The sequence below is a fragment of the Anser brachyrhynchus genome (assembly GCF_964034855.1).
Source record: "Anser brachyrhynchus genome assembly, chromosome: 21".
Lineage (NCBI taxonomy): Eukaryota > Metazoa > Chordata > Aves > Anseriformes > Anatidae > Anser > Anser brachyrhynchus.
This window is the reverse complement of record NC_137714.1, coordinates 2,982,203-3,002,873: the sequence shown is the minus strand read 5'-3', so window position 1 is coordinate 3,002,873 and position 20,671 is coordinate 2,982,203. Positions and strand designations below refer to the sequence as shown.

Below are 20,671 nucleotides of genomic sequence, written 5' to 3'. Positions count from 1 at the left end.
CCAGGTGACCAGGTGTGCTGCAGGATCGGGCTGCCCAGCTCTGCGTGTCTCAGCATCCGCGCTTCGGCTCTGCTAACCAGGAAGGTGAAAGGCTGAGGGTACCTGGCTTCCTTCCCCGTCCTGCTGCAGGTTTGCTGCCACGGCTTGGACACTTTCCGATCGACGGGAGTGTTTCCCTATCTGCAAGCTGAGGGTGATGAGTATTTGAGGCCTCCTTACTGTTAGAAACATGCTTTGAGTCCCTAGGTGAAAGACAGCAGGAGAAACAGAGTGGGCTTTTAATGCTTTATTACTTTGTGAAACTTCATCCCAGGCTTTGCAAGCCAGCAACCCACAGAGGCTTTTGTTTTGTGTCCCACACACATCTCCAGCCTCAAAAGCCCCCTCTAGATGTATTTTTAATTGGCTTAAAATAAAACTAATACTTGGCATAGGATAAACATAAATCTGTTTGATTTCTGCCTCCTTCCATAAAGCAAATTGGCATCCACTCTCTTCTCCCCCAGTCTCAGACCAGAGGGGTGCAGCTTTATATCCCCTGCCATGCACAGTTCCAAAACTATGGGATTGATCTTCCATCACATTTTCCCTAAAAGGTCCTTTTCTGGCCTATTTTGCTGCTCAGCCCAAGAAAATGCAACCTAGCAGGAATATGGCACGAGGGTAAACCCCCTTCTGAGAACACCTTTGTTTTTTTCTAGGTTAAAACAAGTGCCGTTGCGTATAAACACTTTCCCACCTCCAGATCTGGAAGGCCTCATTGACTCACGGGAGGGGAAACAGTGCGATCGCAGCTTCTGATTTTGGTTCACAGAGCCCTCCCTCTCCCTGCTGCAGCAGCTGGTTTAATACCAACCTCTCCTCTCTTTCCCGAGCTTTCCGCAACCCTTACCTTCAGGTTTCTCGGGCAGTTGACGCGCAGCTGCTGCTGGGTGCGGCACGGCGGCAGCGCGGCCGGGCAGTGCTTTGGGTCTGGTGCCTGGCTCTTCCTCTTCCCCAGTCCTGCCACCGAGGAGGGCTCCGAGCTTCCAGATTCCGACGCACGCTGGGCACGCTGCTGGGCTGGGGCTGTTGGGGGCAAGTCTTGGGATCCCTCAGGGACCTGCCCGTCGCCGTCAGCTCTTTTGGTGGGGGCTGTAGGAAAGGGACACGATTCCTCTACCGGATCAGACGATTTGTCCACAAGCAAACGCCTTACTACAAAGAACTAGCTCGATGAGAGCGGTATTGCTGCTTTTTAAAATTTGGCTTGAAGAAGTTTTGAGACCACCAGATGCAGCTGAATTTGTCATTGAGTGAAATTCTGAACAACTTCTGCTCGTGGAGGAAATGTGTCTGTGAACAGCTTTGTTACAGGGTGCTCCTGGGTGCTGGCAGCAAGCTCTTTTTGTTCATCTCCTGAAGCCTGTGTCTGCTGAATTGGTTACCTGAGGGTCTGGGGAGTCCATCGTGTCTTTTTCTACTCTGGTTTAACTGGAGTTACAGCCCATGTATGTTTTTATATAAAACTGTTTGTGGATGGATGAACACATTCATCTTCATGCCTGATACCAAAACCAAACTAAATATCTGGCCACAGATATAGGGAGAAAACGTATTAAACAGTTTGATACTTGAACCTGTGATGAGTCCTCTGCCTGTCGTGGTCGTTTATCGTTGACCACAGGGCCAGCCATCGGTTGCAAGTGTGCTTGTAGCAAATAAACGTCAAGTTAGTTATCGAAGCACTTGTTGTTCAGTTCTGGAAGATACGTGGGCAACGCGGAAAGAAAACTAACGAGACTTTGCCTGTCATGCAGCTTCTTCCCCCTGCATTGTGTTCATTTGTCTGTGTGATTGTGGGCTTCAGGAGCACAACCAAAATCACGAGCTCTGAAGCAAGGCTGGTAGGGCAGGAGTTCAGGGAGGGCACGGCAACAAACTATCAACCCGACTCTGCATCTGAAAGGCACTTGAGGAAGAATTAGCTGCAAGCGTTCATTGCTGCTTTTTTAAAGTGCCCGCTGGCCATACTGCTCACTGTTCTCTCTGCTTATGGCTCTGAGGAAGGCTGAGGGGGGTGGCATTGTCATTTGGAAGTCGATATTCTGATTTGAAGAACAGAAATGTCTGTTTTCTAGTTGCATCATCTTAAAACTCGTGGATTGTCAAGAGCAAAGTACGACGGTCATGCCAAAAATAGGAAGCTGTAGGATGAAAGCATAAGGGAAGCTGATTTCCTTACTTACTACTGTCAGGATATCCAGAGAGCCACAAACAAGTCGAACACCCACACCCTTGTAGAATATCCAAAAGGCAGTGCTGAACATTTTGCATCAGATTTAATCCCCTGTAGCTCAGGCTGTTCATGATTAAATGGGATGGTTTCAGCGTGCTGCAGCTCACTGCTTTCACAGGAAACTCTGACAGATACAGTCCAAATCGGGCGAGAGAATTAAACTCCAAGCAGACGCGATGTTCTGTGGACTGAAGCAGCCCCAAACCTGTTGCCCGTGAGTCACAGGATGTGTCTCCTCTTCCCTTGGTGCACCTAGTGCAGGAGTTAGAGGGGCTATACTGAGCTGTATGGGTGGAAGCTGAAAAACCTGCCCTTGGCTGAAGTGCAGGGAGACATACTGGCAAAAGGGTGCGAGGTTCCGATCAACGGGCTGTGAAAAGGCCGTGAGAAGCAGCTCGTGGAGAAGGGTGAGGAATTGGTGAGTAAACAAGGGACAGAAAGAGAGAGAAACAAGGCAGATTAATTCAGCAGTAAAACGTGGCTTCGCGCTCTTTAAACCTACCCGCAGAAGTGGTCAGCAACAGCCCCAAGGAGATGCGAGTTTCATTGAAGAGGGTATCGAGGAGCTCAGTGCGGGCAGGGAAACGCCTTGCGGTTGCCCTCGCGGAGGGTTTGCGTCGTGCCGGGGCAATCCTGCCTGGGACACCGGGCTCTGAAACCGCGCCTCCCCCATCTGCAGCCCCCCGGACGGCCTCTCAGGCCACCGGCGTGCCGAGCTGCCGGTGCTGCAGCTCCTCTTCGCGGGGCTCCGTGTCAAAAATATTGACCAAGCGGACGCCGGGGGCCAGGAGAGCCTGGGCAGCGTCAGCGGCCGGCGGCGGCAGGCTGTGTTCGTCCACCGGTGCCCCGGAGTCGACGGAGTCAGTGTCGGCCTGCAAGGTGAGGACGTTCTTGAGGGACGTGGCCACGCGGGGCCCGCTGTTGGAGTTCCTCATGGAGAGGGAGATGGCGCTGGGCCGGGGCTGCCCCGAGCGCCGGCAGCAGGGCAGGTATTTGCCCATGGCTCTCTTGAAGTCCCTCATGAAGAGCGGGTAGATGATGGGGTTCACGGTGCTGTTGCAGTACCCCAGCCAGGTGAGCACGTCGAAGAAGCCGGCTGGGATGCACTCGCACACTGCCTGGCGGGGAGACACGGCAAGAATTAGCAGCGTCTCCCGGACCCTGAGCATTTCCCAGGTACGCCAGCATTTTTCCTTGCTTTTGAAGGGTTTTTCTCCCCTTCGCTTTCTGGCGAGACCTGCAGGCATCCAAGCCTCGAGCCCGGCTGTGAAATGCTTTTGAAAAACAGCTCTTCCTGGTTAAAAAAACAACAAAACGTGTGCTTACCTCTGTCACGTTGGTAATGAAGAAGGGGAGCCAGGCCACGAAGAACATGCCCAAGAGGATGCCCAGCGTCAGACTCGCTTTCAGCGCCTTCTTGCTGTGCTTGCTGGCGAACCTCCTGCTCTCGCTGCTGGCCGGGGGCTGGCTGGGGGCGCGGGGAACCTGCAGCGGGACACGGGCGGTGAGTGACTGCTTCGCCCCAGGCTGGAGCTGCTGGCACTGGCGCCAGCCTCCTGCCCAAGGGAAGTGGCATTTGGTGCTGCAAAAGCCTGCAAAAACAAAAACAAAAAGGGCTATTACTTCCCTTGTCACGGGGGCAGGAGGATGGCCCACGCCACAGTCCTTGAACCGTAAAGCGGGTAGAGGAGGCAATAGAAACCCTCAATACTGAGAGGTTTTTATTTTATTTTTCCCTGTAAAATAGGGACTTTATCATTGAGATGCTTATTGTACAGAAGAACCCATCTCAGGCAGTGTTTTGGTGAGGATAAAGCATGCCCTGAAGAGGCATCTCCAACTGCTGATTAGAGCAGCAAACTAATTACATTTTAAAAGCAGGAAGTCAAATGTTTCGGCTTACAAACGCCAGAAGTAACCCGTTCCTTTTCCTGTTCTTGCCATCTAAAATTATTATCTCAGCTCTCTGCCGTGATTTGGTGAGGCCCTATTGCTACTCAGCTTCCTGCCCAGAAAGAGAACCAAAAATCTGTTTAAAATGCTTGAAGGCTGCCAAAGTCCAAAGCGGGTTTGGGTTGTAGAGTCCAAAAACCTGGCATCCAGGGGAAAAAAAATAAACATTTTAATGATACCGGCTGCTTGTCCTTTGATTCTCATTTTCCTTTTGAAAGTCTAGTACATCTCATCATGTGCAGGAGGGCTGGCTGGGTCAGAGTTCTGGCTCCTTTCTTAAAAGAGAGAGAACAAACTAAATCATGGTATTTGAAGGCAATTAACTTTGTATTTTCCCTGTGGGATATGAGGTCAATAAACCTATTACAAGGAATTAAAGCTGTTAGATTTAGTAGCAATTACCTGCTCCTGGAGAAAGAGAAGCAACCCCAAGTGCAGCCACATTTTGATTATAAAAAACACACAGCCTGGTTCAACCAGGAGTCTCGAGTAAGGAGGTACTTTGCAGTTCCTATTGTAGGCCAGGTAACAAAAACAGAAGCTGGATGTTCAAAATAAGGTGCCCTTCAGAATTCTGTATTTGCTTTTACTTAAACTTCTCCCCCCTATGTCTCACGCTCACCGTGGCCAAGAGTTACGAGCCCAAAGTCAGGTAAGATTAAACCCCTCTGGGATGATGCTAGTCAAGAGGGAGACAAAACTGCTTTTATTTTGCACCACGGAACATTTTCGCCTTTATCTTGTTTTATTTCTCTGCTCATACTCCTGCTGTTCCTGTGCTCCTGAGCTGCTTAAAAGCTCACCATTGCTGGGACAAGACACCGGCACCTCCAAAGACACCGCAGAGCTGCAGCCATCCCACTGTGGAGGTGGATGTTTCCCTCCAGTTGCCAAATCCCCTCCCTGGCTCCAGCCCTGAGGCCATCCATGTCCCCGTGCTGGGAATTCAGGGGCTAATTCCTCTCGGCAAGCTTTGGAAGGTGCCTGGCTGTGCTCCCTGCACCAGCTGTGCGTTTATTTACTTTCTTTCCGGCACCTGCCTGTGCAAAGTTTTGCTTCCTGGGAGCACGAGAGATGGTGCTGGTGGCCGGCAGCAACAGCCTTGGCTGTTTGCGAGCTGCGAGAGCAGGATGAGGCCTCCCTGCTCCTGTCCCACCGCAAGTGCCCTGAGCACGTGGCTCGAACGCGCAAACCCCATTCCCACTTGCATCTTGGGGCCGAGACGTGGCAGTGGCACAAGGGGACAGGGCACCGGGCTGGGCTGGGGGCTGGCGAAGCCCCCACGTACCCAGACTCGAGCTGCAAGGAGCCTCCCGGCAGTTTTGGGGGTAATTGCTCCTTCTGGGGGACCCCACAGCAAGGCTGGGGTGGAGGAAAGCGGAGCAAAGCCCTCAGTCTTAGCCCTGGCACACATCTGAGGGTTTGCAGGACGGGTAAGAGGAGCTCCCGGGCTGCATTTGGGAAGCCCAGGTCGCGTGAAGTGTTTGCCTGCCCTGCCTGCTGTCCTCCTGGAGGGGACACCGGGACCGTTTCGCTCCCTTACCTGTGCCATCACCTCGTCGGTGGTGGCGGTGGCCACGTTGGAGGTGAGGGAAGCCACCTGCACGGCTTGCTTGCGGGCTGCCAGGAGGATGCGGCAGTAGGTGAAGGAGATGGCAGCGGAGGGCAGGAAGAAAGTCAGGCAGGAGGCCACCAGGGCGTAGGGCAAGCTGACCACTAGCCGGCACTGGTCCTCATCCCCCCGGGAGGTGATATTCGGGGACCGGACCTCAAACTCCAGCTTGTGCCAGCCCATCTTGATAGGCAAGAAGGAGGCCAGAGCAGCCAAGGTCCAGGCGGCCAGGATGAGCCAGAGGGCCCTGCAGGAGGTCATCCGCAGCTTGTATTTGAGGGGGGAGATGATGAGCAGGTAGCGGTCCAAGCTGATGATGCAGAGGTTGAGGATGGAGGCGCTGCAGCACATGACGTCAAAGGCGTACCAGAGTGAGCAGAAGTCACCCCGCAGCACCCAGCGCCCGTAGAGCTGGTTGAGCATGGCCGGGGGCATGACCACCAGCCCCACCATCAGGTCGGACATGAAGAGGGACACCAGGAAGTAGTTGGAGGTGTTGCGGAGGGAGCGCTGGGTGACGATGAGGAGGATGAGGAGGAAGTTCCCCGCCGTGGTCAGCAGGATGATGAAGCAAAGGAAGGCAGCCAGCCAGCTGCTGCCCACCAGCAGCGAGCGCTCCCCCAGCACGCTGGCGTTGGGGGACCCCAGATCACCCTCCATGAGGAGCTGGGCAGCAGGGCCGGCTCTGCAGCTCTGGGGACTTCCTCCAGCTGTCACCTGTGCTAGGTGATCATTGCTGGAGCCAGCCCCAGGGCAAGAAGTGCCACCTCTCTCTCTCTCTGCCCTCCTTTCCGCTCTCCTCCTCTCCCTCTCTTCCCCCACTCTCTCTTTTCACCGGTAATCGGGGCAGAGAGACATTCCCAGGAGCCGACCAGCAGCAGCAAGGTTCCCCTCCCCGTTACTCACAGCCAGGCGTTTCCTCATCCCTGCAAATCCCCCTGCGCTGGGAGGTCCCCGGGCAGCGCTGCTGGGTGCTGGGGATGCTCCGGATGCTGGGATGCTGGAGATGCGTAGGGTGCTCTGGGTGTCAGGACGCTCTGTGATGCTCCGGATGCTCTGGACCGGGGGATAAGGAGGACCACGGGATGCTCTGGACGCTTTGGACCCCCGACGCTCAGCTCTTGCCTCCCAGCTGTGCTTGCCCACCCGCGGAGCTCTGTCCCCTGGGGCTGTGGGGCCCCGCTGAGCTCCTCCGTGCCCGAGCTCTGCTGCTGCGGCGGGAGGCAGCAAGGAGAGGCAGAGCAGCCCTCAGGCGGGTACGGGGATGCTCCCAGCCAAGATCGCCCATGGAGAGGAAGATGCCACACGCAGGAGTGTGGGAAGCCACCCAGAGGTGTCCGTCCCCCGGCAGAGGTGTGTCCGGTGCGCGGGTGGGTGTGTGTGTGAGCGTGTGTGCGTGCGGGTGCCGGCCAGACTTTTACCTGCTGCTCTGGTGTGCACAGAGAAGGATGCAGAAATGCTGATTCGGAGGAGGTGGGGCCGGAGGGGAGAGGAGGAGATGAAATGAAATGAAATGAAACAAAATCCTAGTGGAAACAGGGATCTGGTCTAAACTCCAGGAAGTGGCAGGCAGAGTTTCCCTCTCTGCCAGCACCGTGCTCTGCCTCCCCTTGGCCGCTGCTGCTGCTAACGTGGGAGCCCCCCACGCTCTCTTTGCAGGTCGACAGCAATCCGCAGCTAAGCCCTGCAGGCAACGCCGAGCACGAGGTTCCATCCCCTGTGTCGGCTGATAAGAGCTGAATTTTGCACAGCCAGATAAATAGCAACAAAACCTGCATTCAGTAGCTCACAGTTGCCCTCTCAGAAAGCAGCCAGAGGCATGCAAAGGACTTGCTGGCCGGTTTTCTAGCCATCCGCAGCCAGTGAGGGATGCCAAGGGAAAAAAGGGCTGCACTCTCGCTCAGACAGCCAGGGGTCTTGCCCCTCCACTCTGGTGTTTTTTGGGCTCAGCCTTTGCAGGGACAACCCTGGGTGAACCCTGGGCAGCTTGCCCTTTGGCAGGCGGGAGGCAAAAAGTCAGAGGACCCCGCATGACCCGCTGGCTTCTCCGTCCCTTCTCCTCATTCAGAAGACATGCAGGGAAGGAACAGAAATGTCTCTTTACCAAGATCTCCTTTTCTAATCCCCTTTCCAACAAGTTTGTCTTGCTTTTCCTAGGAGATGAATGGGTGATTCTGGCCTGGAAACCATCTCTGAGCAAGGGATAGGGGAGACACAAAGCGGGGTTCACCTCTGTTTGTGATTACAGCCCATGCTCAGCCCATGGCTCCCCCAGGGTCTCTGCCAATCCAAAGCTGGAGCATCTGATACAGGACTGGAGGCTGCACTGGGAGGCCTCTAGGGCATCCTGGAGGACACTGGGTGTCGCTCGGAGGCTTCCAGAGGGAGCTAGAGGGCACTGTGTAGCCCTGGTGGAAATGAGGAGGATCTAGAAAGGAGCAGAGGGCCACTGGAGGCCTCCAGTGTGCCCTGGAGTGCACTAGAGAGTCCTGAGAGGCCTCCAGAGACCAGTAGATAAGAGGAAGGGTCCCTGGGAATCACAGAATCTCAGGATGTTAGGGATTGGAAGGGACTTTGAAAGATCATCTAGTCAAATCCTTAGGAACACCTACATCAGGTCATACAGGGACGTGTCCAGGAGGGTTTTGAATGAGTCCCTCTTGTGCTGGGGAGCCCAGAACTGGGCACAATGCTCCAGGTGTGGCCTCACCAGGGCTGAGTAGAGAAAGATGAGCCATGACGTTACAACGCCCAACTGTGGCTCTGTGCTGGTCCGTGAAATTACACGGCCCTCCTGTGCCCCTGTGCCAGGCACTGATGTTTCTAAGCTCCACTGGGACTCTTTGCCGCGTTGTGATGTCAAAAGGCCCTGCTGTGAGGCTGTGCTGGGCCATGACGTTACAATACCACACTGTGACCCTGTGCATGGCCCTGATGTTACACATCTGCACTGTGACTTGGTCCTTGGCCGTGATATTACAATGCCCCACAGTGAGTTTTGTGCTCGGCCATGAGGCCGGAAGGCTCTGCCCTGACACTTTGCAAAGCCGTGACGATACAATGCCGCACCGTGACTCTGTGCTGGGCCACGAAGCCACGGGGCCCTGCAGTGACACTATGCTGGGCCATGATATTACAACACCATTCTCGTACTCTCTTCCAGGACACGATGTCCAAAGGCTCTGCTTTGACTCCTCTGGCTCACAGTGTTACACAGCCCCACTGTGAAGCTGTGGCTACTTCACAAGGCCCTGCGCCAACCCTCTGCAGATCCGTGGTGGTACAACGCCCCACTGTGGCTGTGTCAGGTCGTGATACGACAAAGCCGTGCTGTGACGCTGTTCAGAGGGACGATGTTACACTAAGTACCCCCCTGTGACACTTTGCTGGGCCTCCTGTCAGTCTGTGGCAGGCACTGATGTTACGAAGCCCCTCTGTGACTCTACGCCTTGTCGTGGTGTCACAGCACCACCCTGTGATGCTGTACTGGGCCGTGATGTTACAAGGCCCCACTGCCACTCTGCCCTCTGCCACCAAACACCACACTGGGACTCTGTGACAGGGTACGAGGTCAGAAAGCCCCTCGTGTGGCAGAGTACTGGTTTGTGATGTTACAACGCTCAATTCTGTGCTGTTCTGGGAGGTCACAAGGCCCTGCTGTGACGCTGTGCCAGGACGTGACGTTACAAGGCCCTGCTGTGATGGGCCGTGATGTTACAAGAACCCGCTGTGAGGTCTCAAGGCCCTTTTGTGACTTTCTGCTGGGCCATGATGTTACAATACTCTACTTTGTGCATGATCATGATGTTACAGCGACCCACTGTGACGTTGTCCTCGGCCATGATATTACAACGCTGTCATGCAACTCTATGCCATGGCGTCATATCCAAAGGCTGTGACTCTTTGCCATTCCATGATTTTACAAAATCCCACTGTGAATTTGTGCTGGGAACTGAGGTCACAAAGCCCAGCTTTTACATGGTGTCAGGCTATGATTTTTTAATCATCCTCTATGACTCTTTGCCCAGCCTTGATGCCACAAGGTCCTTCTGTGACACCGTGCAGCACTATGATGTTACCTACTGTGATTCTGTGCTGTGCCATGCGGTCACAAGGCCCCGTTGTGACTTTCTTTTGAGCACTGATGTTACAAGGCCCTGTGGCGATTCAGTGCCTGGCCATGGTGCTACAACACCCTACTGTGACTCTGTGCACAGCCATGATGTTAAAAGACCCCACTGTGGCTGTGCTCAGCCATAATACTACAGCACGCCACTGGTGTGCCAGGGCTTTAGCTGGGCTCAGAGCCCTTTGTCTTGGACACCATCTCCGTGGTGGAGGACACGTTGCATCCTGCCTGGAGCCTGCCCTGCCTCCCTGTGCCGGCAATCTGCTCCGGGAGCCTGGCGGCGTGCGGCGGCATGCTCGTCTGGCAGCATTAGGGGTGCGTTGAGCACCACGGCTTCTCGCAAATTGCACCCGTCCTACACCAGGGAAAGCTCAGGGCATCTCTCCTGAAGTAGTTTAGAGCCGGACACGCATTCTGGAAGACTACATGCAAATGTCAGCCACGTGCTCTTAACTTCATGTGGTTCTTGGCTCCCTGTCTCTCAGTTTTCGGAGGGCTTGTGGCAGGGCTCTCAGTTATGTATTAATTATGGCTTGCTAAGCCTAGCCATAGGCCCTTGACATTTTTTTTTTTAATATAAAACAATCAGATTTAAAAAGTGATCAGTCTTTAGAAAAAAAATAAATAAGATAAAGAACTATGGAGGAAGCACAATAGAGACCTGTAAGTTGTTCCTGATCATAAAAGAGTTTAACACGAAAATATTATTTAGAGCCAACTCCATAAACACATTTACACTCTACTAAAGCTCTAAATGAGCTTGTCGTTTATGTCTGAGCTGCTGCCAGTTTTCACTGAGGCCAGAAGGATTCCAAAAAGTCAGCCAGTTTCATGAAAAGTGAGACCAAATCTGCACTTGTTCTGCAGGTAAACGTTCCGTAAGACAACTTGTTTGACAGTGCAAGTATAAATAGATCTAAGCCCCCGAAGAGCAGGGAGTAGAAAGTACCCTCCCCAACCTGAGAGGTTATCCCATAATTTCCAGCTCTGGTGTTTCCGTGGAATTACTAGACTCGCCGAAGTTTGGTAGAGCATCACACAGAAATGGCTTAGACCTCCTGGAGACATGGCATTTTCTGCAACTCAGAACCCGAGAGATGTGTGCATGCTGGAGTTATCCCTCCAAGGGATTCAAAAATCAGGACCATCAGTGCACAGAACCCACTGATGATGTTACGAATGTGAGTGTGGGTGGAATCCTGATCACACATACTCAATATGCCAATATAATGGTCTTTGTGATTAGCAGTTCCTCAGTTAATCATGCTTCAGACATCTCCTAAGCCTGGGTCACCTTGCCCATTCCTCAATGTACTTCTTTTTTCTCTTTAGAAGCCAACCTATTTGCCAGCAGAGCCTGCCGGGTGCTCTTCCACCGATGTCTGTGCTCGTGACCCACTCTGCCATGGGTCAGTGATACCCACGAAGTGCTGGGCTGTGAGTAACCCAGCACCTGGGACTGTGCAGCAGCATTTGGCCAGCCGTACCAGACACGTCCTCCGTCCACAGAGCGGATCAGCCTGAGAAAACACTTGGGAAGAAAACTTTGGCAGTGGTTGTAACCCTGCAAGCTGTGGGGTTTGTGGGGTTGAGAGTGCTGTGCCCTGGGCAGGAAATTCTTTAGAGCAGTATTTGCCCTCTCACCTGTTGGGACACCATGGCCCCTTTGAGGCAGCCGAGGGCAAACCGAGCTGATCAATACATGGCTCCAGTCAGGCTGACTGGCAGGCCTTTATACTGGATTTGAAGGGGGAAAGGGACAAAAGCAGGCCCACTGGTGGTAAGCTATGGGACTGCATGCCAATTTTTGAGGAACTGCATGGTAGTGAGGCCCTTCGGTCTGCCCCACAAGGGGCTGAGTTTAATGAAAGACATCTGAAGCATTTCTATTCATACACATGCCCTAGAAGGAAGGGGGGTCGAAAACAGCTGGTCAGTATTCAAGAATCACTTCCTCCAAGCTCAAGATCGGTGCATCCCTATGAGCAAGAAGGCAAGCAAAGGGGGCAGGGGACCTGCATGGGCCAGCGGGGAGCTCCTGGCGAAGCTCAGACAGAAGGAAGTTTACAGCGTGTGGAAAAAGGGACAGGCCACTTGGGAGGAATATAGGGACACTGCCAGAGTATGCAGGGATGTGATAAGGAAGGCCAAGGCCCAGATGGAATTGGATCTGGCAAGGGATGTCAAGGGCAACAAGAAAGGCTTCAAATACATCAGTAGGAAAAGGAAGACTGGGGAAAATGTCAGCCTGCTGCTGAATGGGGCAGGTGCCCTGGTGACAAAGGATGTGGAGGATGCAGAGCTACTGAATGCCTTTTTTGCTTCAGTGTTTACTGCTAAGATCAGCCCTCAGGAATCTCAGACCCAAGAGACGAGAGAGGAAGTCCAGAGAAAGGAGGACTTTCTCTTGGTCAAAGAGGATCGGATCAGAGATCAGCTAAGCAAACTTGACATCCACAATGATGGGGAAATCCCCGATGACTGGAAAAAAGCAAATGCTATTCCCATCTTCAAGGAAGGAAGTGACTGTAAAAAGGCCTAACCCTGACACCAAGGACACTGGTCCATGGGTGAACCTCTGCACAGGGAGCACCACCGTGCCAAGATCCTTCACAAGCCAGCCTTCTTCGCTGCACCTCCTTATCCAGAGCACTGCTTGCATTACTGCCACTTCCCGTGGCCTACTGAACCCCGCGTTAGGTGTTTCTCGACTGCACAGAGCAGAGCCCAGCCTGCCTGCACACAGGCACCACCAGGGACAACGGCTTCATGCCTGGCATGGCACCTAGGTTTCTATTTCCTATTTCTATTAAGATGTACGATGTGGTAGCAAAACACATCGCACCGTTACTTGGCTCCTGGCTTTATGTCCCATTCCCATCAAAAGGTTCATAACTTACTGCAGGGCAGTGTAACCATACCGGCATCTCAGCTAGAGAAAAGGCGTCGAAGTACCGGTAGCTCACTAGTGCAGGAGAATATTGGAGAGGTCAAGCTTGGAGGTAGCCTGGGCTGCAGTGATCATGATAGTACAGAACAGGTAGTACAGGACAGGTAAAAAGTATAGTCAAGGCTATAAAACCCAGAAAGGTAAATATTTGGCTGTTTAGGGCTTGAGTGTGTGGGATCCTTTGGGAAACTGCCCTCAGAGATAAAAGAGCAAATGATAGCTGGGAGATATTTAATGACGTTTTTCTTAAGGTACAAGAGCTCTCGATTCTGACATGCAAGAAGTTGGACAGGGGAGGCAGGAGACTAGCTTGGCCAAGTCAAGAGCTCTTAGCCAAGCTGAAACACAAAACCGAAATGAATAGGCAGGGATGTTCCCCTGATAATATTAAAGAGACATGGCCCAGAAGAGCAGAGAGGGGATTAGGAAAGCTGAGACACAGCTGCAGGTGAATTTGGCTAGAGATGTAAAAAATAACAAGAAGGGTTTCTTTAACTACACAGGACAACAAAGGAAGATAAAAGAAACTGTACCCTCCATGATGAGTGAGATGGGAGGCCTGTCTACAGGTGAGACGGAGAAGGCTGAGGCACTCAACCACTTTTTTGCCTCACTCTTCACCAGCAAGTGCTCTAGCCAAACTGCTCAATATTCACAGAGAGCATCGAGGTTGTTTGGCATGGAGAAGAGAAGGCTCTGGGGAGACCTTATAGCGCCCTTCCTGTAACCAAAGGGAGCCTAAAGGAAAGATCGGGAGAGACACTAGGAGGGCACCCCAGAAACCTGTAAAACCAGGGCCCAAGGGGACTGAGAAGCTCTCATTAGTAGTCCAGGTCTGCTTATTAGAGAATAAGAGAAAATAAATATCCATGTACTATTTCCATGTTTCTGGATAAGATTGAAAGCCACAGAGAAACAGATTTGTTGCACTGAAGCCTTTATCTTTAATGACAATCCCTGTAATGTGCGTGTTTTAATTCGGTGATGACACTGTATATCTGCTGATACTCAGGCACACCCTGTGTTCATGTGCTCCAGAGCATTGATCCCCTCTCAGTATTGGAGTCTCCAGAAGAACTGCGTGCTCAGCAATCAATTCAGAACTGACTGGCCTCTAATCAGTGCAAGAGATCCATTTCTTTAATTGTTTATTAATTTGCCTGCTTCCCAGTCATTGAATCATAGAATCATTAAGGTTGGAAAAGACCTCCAAGATCATCTTGCCCCATACATTCCCCATATGGAGTTTTGGTTGCTGTGTTAGAGCTAAGACCAGACTTTCCTATTTATGTGCCGTAGGCCGCAATGATTTTCCTGCCTGTCTTGGCCAGTTTCTGAAAGTGGGAGAGAGTCATAAACACCAGTATTTGCCTGGGTGTGACTGTCCTGCTCTGCCAAGGAGTAGATAACTGGTAGTCCACTGAAGGTTTATTGTATGCCTGTAAGAGTTTAGGTTAATGGATTACCAAGCCAGTGCTGTGCAAAGGCTTTATAAAGCTTATTTTTTTTGCACTCGGGAGATAGAGCTCTGACAACTAGAGCAAATCTGAGAGACGCAAAGGAAGGACAGTGAAATACCAAAGCAAGAGAAAACAAAATATATTCAGGTTAGGAGAGGCTACCCTTCGCAGGTGCTATGAAAGGCTTTCTTTCCTTTACGGTCCTTATACTCCTTTCACTGGTGCACAGCTCCCAGGGAGTCTATGTCCAGGTGAGTTTTCTGCTTTTTTTTTTTTTTTTTTGCTTAGTCTTGCAAGTTCAGTGATATATTGATATTATGAAGAGTTGTGGCTACAACAGGAATGCTGAACTAAATTAATAGAGCTGAATTTTTTCTTTTCTCTGGCTTGTTGTCTGACATCTTGTCCCTGTTGCTCAGTTTTTCTGTCTGTAAAATGTTTCAGGTATTTCTAGCCTCATGCTTCACCAGCCATATCACTGCTCTGAAATTCCTGTCTAGGTATTCCCGGAGTTTTCTTTTGCAGATAACCCCGTATGTTGTGAAGTTGCATGAACTGGGGAGAAAGTGTTTTGTCTTGCCTGCTTGTAGGCAGGTAGTTCTTTATGAAAATGACCTGCAGGCTTGGAGGAATAGTAATGGATAGATAAACTATCAGAGGAGGCTAATACAAAATACTCTAAAACACACTGCACCCGTGATCGATACTACACGGAACATAGAAGTAGGTAGGTAGGTATCATCACTCTTGTCTGTTCATGGGAGTACGTTAGATCTATCTGCACTCATCCCTAGAAATAGTTTGGGAGATTCCAGTTTGGTCGCATTGTAAATGACATTCTTGGAGTAACAAAAGGGCTGGTATTATTTAAACAATAGTTGATTCTCTTTATGTGTGCACAGTAGGTTTTGAAGGAGTGAAAAAAATAGTCTCCAACTTAATGAAAAGAAATAAATCAAATTTCCACTTGGAACTGTAGAAAATAACCAAATGAGAATAGCAGTTTCTGGTTGAGGTAAAAATGTAGAAAGTTCAGCTCTGAAGTTGTAGCTCCTCTTTGTAATTCAAATGCTTGTCTCATTAATCACTACATTTATATTTTGTCTGCCTCATATAAGACATGAATATATATGTTCAGTGTTCTGTGCATGTGTGTTGCACTCTTTTCAGTTGGACTACTTAATTTCCCTAACGTCTGACTAACTCAGTGCACAAAGTTGGTTATGTACTTGTTTTCTGAAAACCTTTCCAAGACTTCTCTTCCCTTTCCCATAGTATGTCACAGGACGCATTGATTTAACAAAATGTTTGCAAGCCACAAGCAAAGTTTATTGGACTTTGTGGAGTGCTTTTAAAGGCTGAATACGACTACCTGGACAATTTCTTGCACAGCTCTTGAATTACTATGATGAAAATTGGAAGAGGATGGCTAGCTAATTGTGGAATAAAACCAGAAAAATTCAAGAAAACTTAAAAAAACAAACTAAAGCGCTGGCTTAGACTATTTCTGTGATAAAATCTTCTAGTTCAACAGAACAGCATGCACTGTTACCTTGGAGAGAAGATGCTGCTCAGACTGAGCTCTCTCTGATACACTTTTCTCTTCTGAGATGGCGTTGACGTTTTTGTTTGTTTTGTTTTATTTTGTCACCAGAACATAAATGTATCTCATAAGTCTATCTCTCATAAAAGTTCATTCTTACTAAGCAGTGATAATAAGTAGGATAAATCCTGTGTGAAAGGACCGAATAAAGCTCACTTCATCCCTTTCTGCTTTCCCTGGAACTGTTCTCATGGAAATCCATCCTTTTTTGTTCTCTGTTTTGTGCTTTTAGAGTCTGCATCCGATAGCTGAATTTAGAGCTGTGTTCTACATAGTTAACTTTTCACAGGCTACCAGTCTGATAAACTATTCTGAGAAAAATCATAAATTAATTGGAAGTAGAAAAGAGTTTAACTTGTTAAATAAATGCATGTCCTTGGTTGGTTTTTTTATTATTATTCTTTAACTGACACCCCTCCCTCCCCCCCCAAAAAACCACTCTCACACAACTGAACATCAAGCTAATGAGACTATGAAGCAAACAACAATATTTGATCTTATGCCATCGCAGGCTCAATTAACTTCATTTCTTTGAACATGTAGGTGTCACTTGATCATATTTCTGATTGTTTCTTGTTCATTAAACATGAATAAAGCAAATGTTAAATAACAATTTGAAAATGCATATTCCTCTTTTAGACCAGACTGTGATTCTCTTCGTACTTATACGGATGTTATGCACTTAACAATTGCAACATGTTCAATTTAAGTGTATTACCTCAACAGTGAGATTCTCTTGAAACTGTGAGGGAATGGTTGTTAACAGATGCACAAGATCAAACAATCTAAAACACGGAGTAATACTTCCTTACTGAATAGCAATACTTACTCTTTGAGCCTCCCAAAGCTTTGGCATGATCTTTGAGTCAGAAGTGATGCGTTTTGTTTTTCTCAATAAGTTGTGTTCCATAAATTGTATGGACGAGTTTTAAGTTCATGGAAACTTGCCACAGTATCTTGCGATGAGGAGGTTCAGCTCTTAACAATGTTAAATGTGAAGGAATTTTCTCTGTTTTGAGCATGCCACATGACAGCCAAGACTTGAAGTTCTCTACTAATGTATTAGAAGAAAGAGTGAACAAAATAAATCCCCATTCGCATGCATTCAGCTCATCATTTTTGTAAATCTCTATGACATATTACCCAATCATTTCTTTTCTAGGCTGATGTTTCTCAGTCCATATCTTTCTACCTTAGCTTTTGTGGGTCTCTCTCACAAGAGTGAGAAATGCATTAATTGTGCCTCCATCCACTGAGATGCTTAACAAAAACCCTGACGAGCCAGCCAGGTCTCACTGCTGCTCTGCAGGGTGTATGTATTGAAGAGCTGATCCCTTTACCTTCACTGAGCACCAAATTTCTTTAAGCTTTGTTCCAACATTCCCTTTTCCCTATAGTATAGGTTTGTGGAGAGAGCTGACAGTTTAGCAGACTTCAGTTGAAATGGAATACATTTGCCTAAGGACTGACTCCCTGATGCCTTTTTTTTGTTCTTTTTTTTTTTTTTTTTTTTTTTTCTGATTCTGCCTACATAGGATGGCAACTTGAAATTCTCCCTTGAATCTGTGAAGAAGCTAAAGGAGCTCATGGATGAGAACAGAAGCATTAACCCTCGCATGGTGGCTTCAAAGACTGCCTCTTCTCCATGCAAAGAAAAAGATCTTCCTGAGGAGTTCCGAGCTGTGTGTAAAAGAGAAGATGCACCCATGATTTTCGAGAGGCTGAGTATGTAGTTCGTATTGCATGATTTCCTTTTTTTAATCACATTTTTCAACCTCAAACATTGAAATTGTAGCAGCCAAAGAAACGTAATTACTGTTGTGTCACTTCTAAAGCAGCTGGAAGTCCATGCTGCTTTTTGATTACCCCTTCTGCAAGGATACAAAACTGAGAGCCATCCCCATCAGAAAACTCCTATGGTGCTTAATTGTAGTCTGTGCAGATCACGCTGTTGTAAACACAAAAAACACAAAAGTTTCTTCCAAGTAGCTGTGTATTTCTGGGTACCCTAAAAGAGGTGTCAGATGTAGATGAGGTGAATTAGTCTTCAGCATTTTGTGTCTCCAAGGCATACGTAGTGATTCTTGAGCCAGCTGCTACATTTTTTTAAAAAATGTAAATAATTTTATTATGTTTTATTAACTTACTGTCCAATACAGTGGAAACCTTAGGAAGAAATGCTACCAATATAACTAAAGCTGTGATTCTACAAGCCACTTTAGAGGAAAAAGGCAGCATCCTCACCAGCCTCCCACAAGATGTCCTGCTTGTTCTCCCGGTGATTTCAAGTTTGATCTCATTTTTTAAGCAAGATTTTCTCAAGAACTATTTTTGTCTTATGCCAACAATAACTTCAGTGACATCGAAACTCATGGAACAGCAACAGAAAGGAATCTCTCAGCCACTTGATGTGTGGCTCTGCTCTCCAACGTATTGCTTTGCTATCCCACTGAAACACTCTCTTTTCTCTCTAACAGGCATGGCTGTCAGAGACGCTGATTTGTGTGAAATCTGTGCCAATGCTGCCTGCTCTGGTTGCTTTTGAAAAAGGATGAAGCAATCTGAAGAAGATGTGCCAAGTTTGTGCATTTGTGTTGCAAGATCACATACCCTCAAAAATCAATATTTAGTCTCCATCTCCACTGTAGTCAAACTGAAACTATTGTCTCACGTAGACATGCTAGGGGGAATCTTGAAGTAGTTAGATCAGGTAATACCAACAGGGCAGTTTTGGCAACAAGAAGACAAAGCCTTATCTGAGATGCTGAGGAACCATCGGCTCACAGAGTGGTGCCCTTTCTTGAGCTGACTGCTCTCCCTGAGCTGTGCCTCTGTCTACATGAGCTGTGTCACGCTTGACTGGAGTGAAAATTTCCTGGGTTCATTGTTTTGGCTTCCACTATTTTATCTGGATTGGAACATGATGGGTCAAACTGAGTAGTCTTCTCTAGCCCTTTTAATATCTAAATCTACCTGTGATCTGCCTTCCCCTACACACATACACCTAGCGGCCAAGGTTTATAATCTTTTCCAGCACATACTATCCAATTGATTGGATAAGTGCCTGTAGGTCTGCATGTGGTATGTGTATGTTTGTAACAGAACTGTAGCATGCAAATTGGGGACAAGTTATAAGTGTTTAGCTACACTTTCACACCCAGAAAATTCTCCATCTGTTACTTGTACTAATAGTTTATTGCCAATTTATGGAATAGAGGTGGACAAACACTGTAGCTAGTAACTTTTTCCTCATAGTTGTATAGAAGTTCCTTTCTTTCAATGGATTTTCCTGTTCGTTAAGCTCTATTTAGGAGACAGGAAGTCCAAACTGCAACGTTGGCATCACTTTGAAAGAAAAACATCGACTTGACGGGATTTATGTTTTTGTCATTTTGTTTTGTTGTGTAGTGTTTGTGTTTTTGGTGGCAATATTGTGAAGAAAGGGTCTGCCCATGTTTATATGCTACTGTACATGGAATAAAAGCTCGTGACAATTTTGTGGGGTTTTTGGGTGTTTTTATTTTTATTTTTTATGTTTATGTTTATGTTTATTTTTCTTCTTTGGTACTCTGCCTACTTCCTCATCTCTTGTATAAGGTCTTTCATGTCTGGATCTCCACTAGAGTAAGAGATATGTTGTTAACATTGTCCTGAAGTTAAAACAATTTGCTATTCCATTTGTGTTCTTTATATGGATCATAGTAACATAAGACTACTTCAGAGTTTTTAAATTATTCCTTCTTAATATTAATTGTTAAGTCAATTTAGCCAGCAGGTTCTCAGAGGAATGTCAATGCTGTAAAGTTATACAATTATTATAGAATTAAAGAATGGGTTGGGTTGGAAGGGAACTTAAAGACCATCTAGTTCCAACTCCCCAACCATAGGCAGGGATACCATCCACTAGATCAGGCTGGCCAAGGCCCCATACAACCTGACCTTGAACACCTCCAGGAATGGGGCCTACTTGACTACTGACTACTCCAGGACAAAATACTACTAATACTAATACTGATAATAAATCCAAGAGCTAATGCTGAGGAGAGAATCTTCTAAGAGTCTTTCTGCTGTCTTGAAATTGGAGCCTTTGGGATTCCCTGACTTCTGAATCCTAAAGTAACGTTTTTGGATATAGAAAGGTGACTTCTCATTATCTGTTAAAATTAACCTGACAAATCACCAAGTCTCAGCGCATCAGCTGAGCTGAGAGGACAGGTTCTGCATTTTGCAATGAAGACTCCTCATTGGCAAAAAGAATAGAACCAAGATAGCCTGGCTGATAATATCTGTGTTCGCACTGGGCTAGAGGACTGGACTGGGGACCTTTGTATACATTCTCCAAGTGACTCTCAGACCTTGAATCTCTTGTAGCCGTGCCTTCAACAGAAGTGCCGCAGCCTGATAATGGCCTAGTGTATAATGGCTTGTGTGTAGTATTGTCTTGACATACAGTCCTGGTTTCAGCTAGGATAGAGTTAATTTTCTTCCTAGTAGCTGGGATGGTGCTGTGGTTTGGATTTAGGATGAGAATAATGCTGATAACAAACCAATGTTTTAGTTGTTGTAGAGCAGCGCTTACACTAAGCCAAGGACTTTTCAGTTCCTCATACTGCCCTGCCAGCAGGGATGCTGGGGGTGCACAAGAAGCTTGAAGGGGACAGAACCAGGAAAGCTGACCCTAAACTG

General features: G+C 48.4%; 3 protein-coding genes across 6 annotated transcripts in view; 2 read left to right on the top strand and 1 right to left on the bottom strand.

Moving 5' to 3' along the window:
- The window catches only part of TMCO4 (transmembrane and coiled-coil domains 4), a 49,291-nt gene extending 46,304 nt beyond the window's left edge, over nucleotides 1-2,987 (top strand). For 3 of the 4 annotated variants that reach the window (XR_013941329.1, XR_013941330.1, XM_080563874.1), the window contains one exon: nucleotides 5-431. Coding sequence is in view for 1 of the 4 variants with exons in the window: in XM_080563874.1 (XP_080420000.1) it covers nucleotides 5-76 (72 nt within the window). In the remaining 3 variants the exon portion in view is untranslated. Of the gene's footprint in view, nucleotides 1-4; nucleotides 432-701 lie in introns of those variants that run through there. The other variant, XR_013941328.1, reaches the window with a different exon arrangement.
- Nucleotides 2,974-9,010, bottom strand: HTR6 (5-hydroxytryptamine receptor 6; the record flags this gene model as incomplete). Its single annotated transcript, XM_080563878.1, has 3 exons — nucleotides 5,775-9,010; nucleotides 3,605-3,763; nucleotides 2,974-3,396 (listed from the first exon to the last, which is right to left on the bottom strand). Exons 1-3 carry the CDS (start codon nucleotides 6,501-6,503, stop codon nucleotides 2,974-2,976), a joined length of 1,311 nt encoding a protein of 436 aa, XP_080420004.1. The 5' UTR covers nucleotides 6,504-9,010.
- A 2,094-nt stretch (nucleotides 9,011-11,104) lies between these two features.
- On the top strand, nucleotides 11,105-19,842 carry LOC308181124 (guanylin-like). The gene is made up of 3 exons (XM_080563877.1): nucleotides 11,105-14,633; nucleotides 17,521-17,710; nucleotides 18,463-19,842. Exons 1-3 carry the CDS (start codon nucleotides 14,559-14,561, stop codon nucleotides 18,528-18,530), a joined length of 333 nt encoding a protein of 110 aa, XP_080420003.1. The 5' UTR covers nucleotides 11,105-14,558; the 3' UTR covers nucleotides 18,531-19,842.
- Nucleotides 19,843-20,671: the final 829 nt, after the last annotated feature.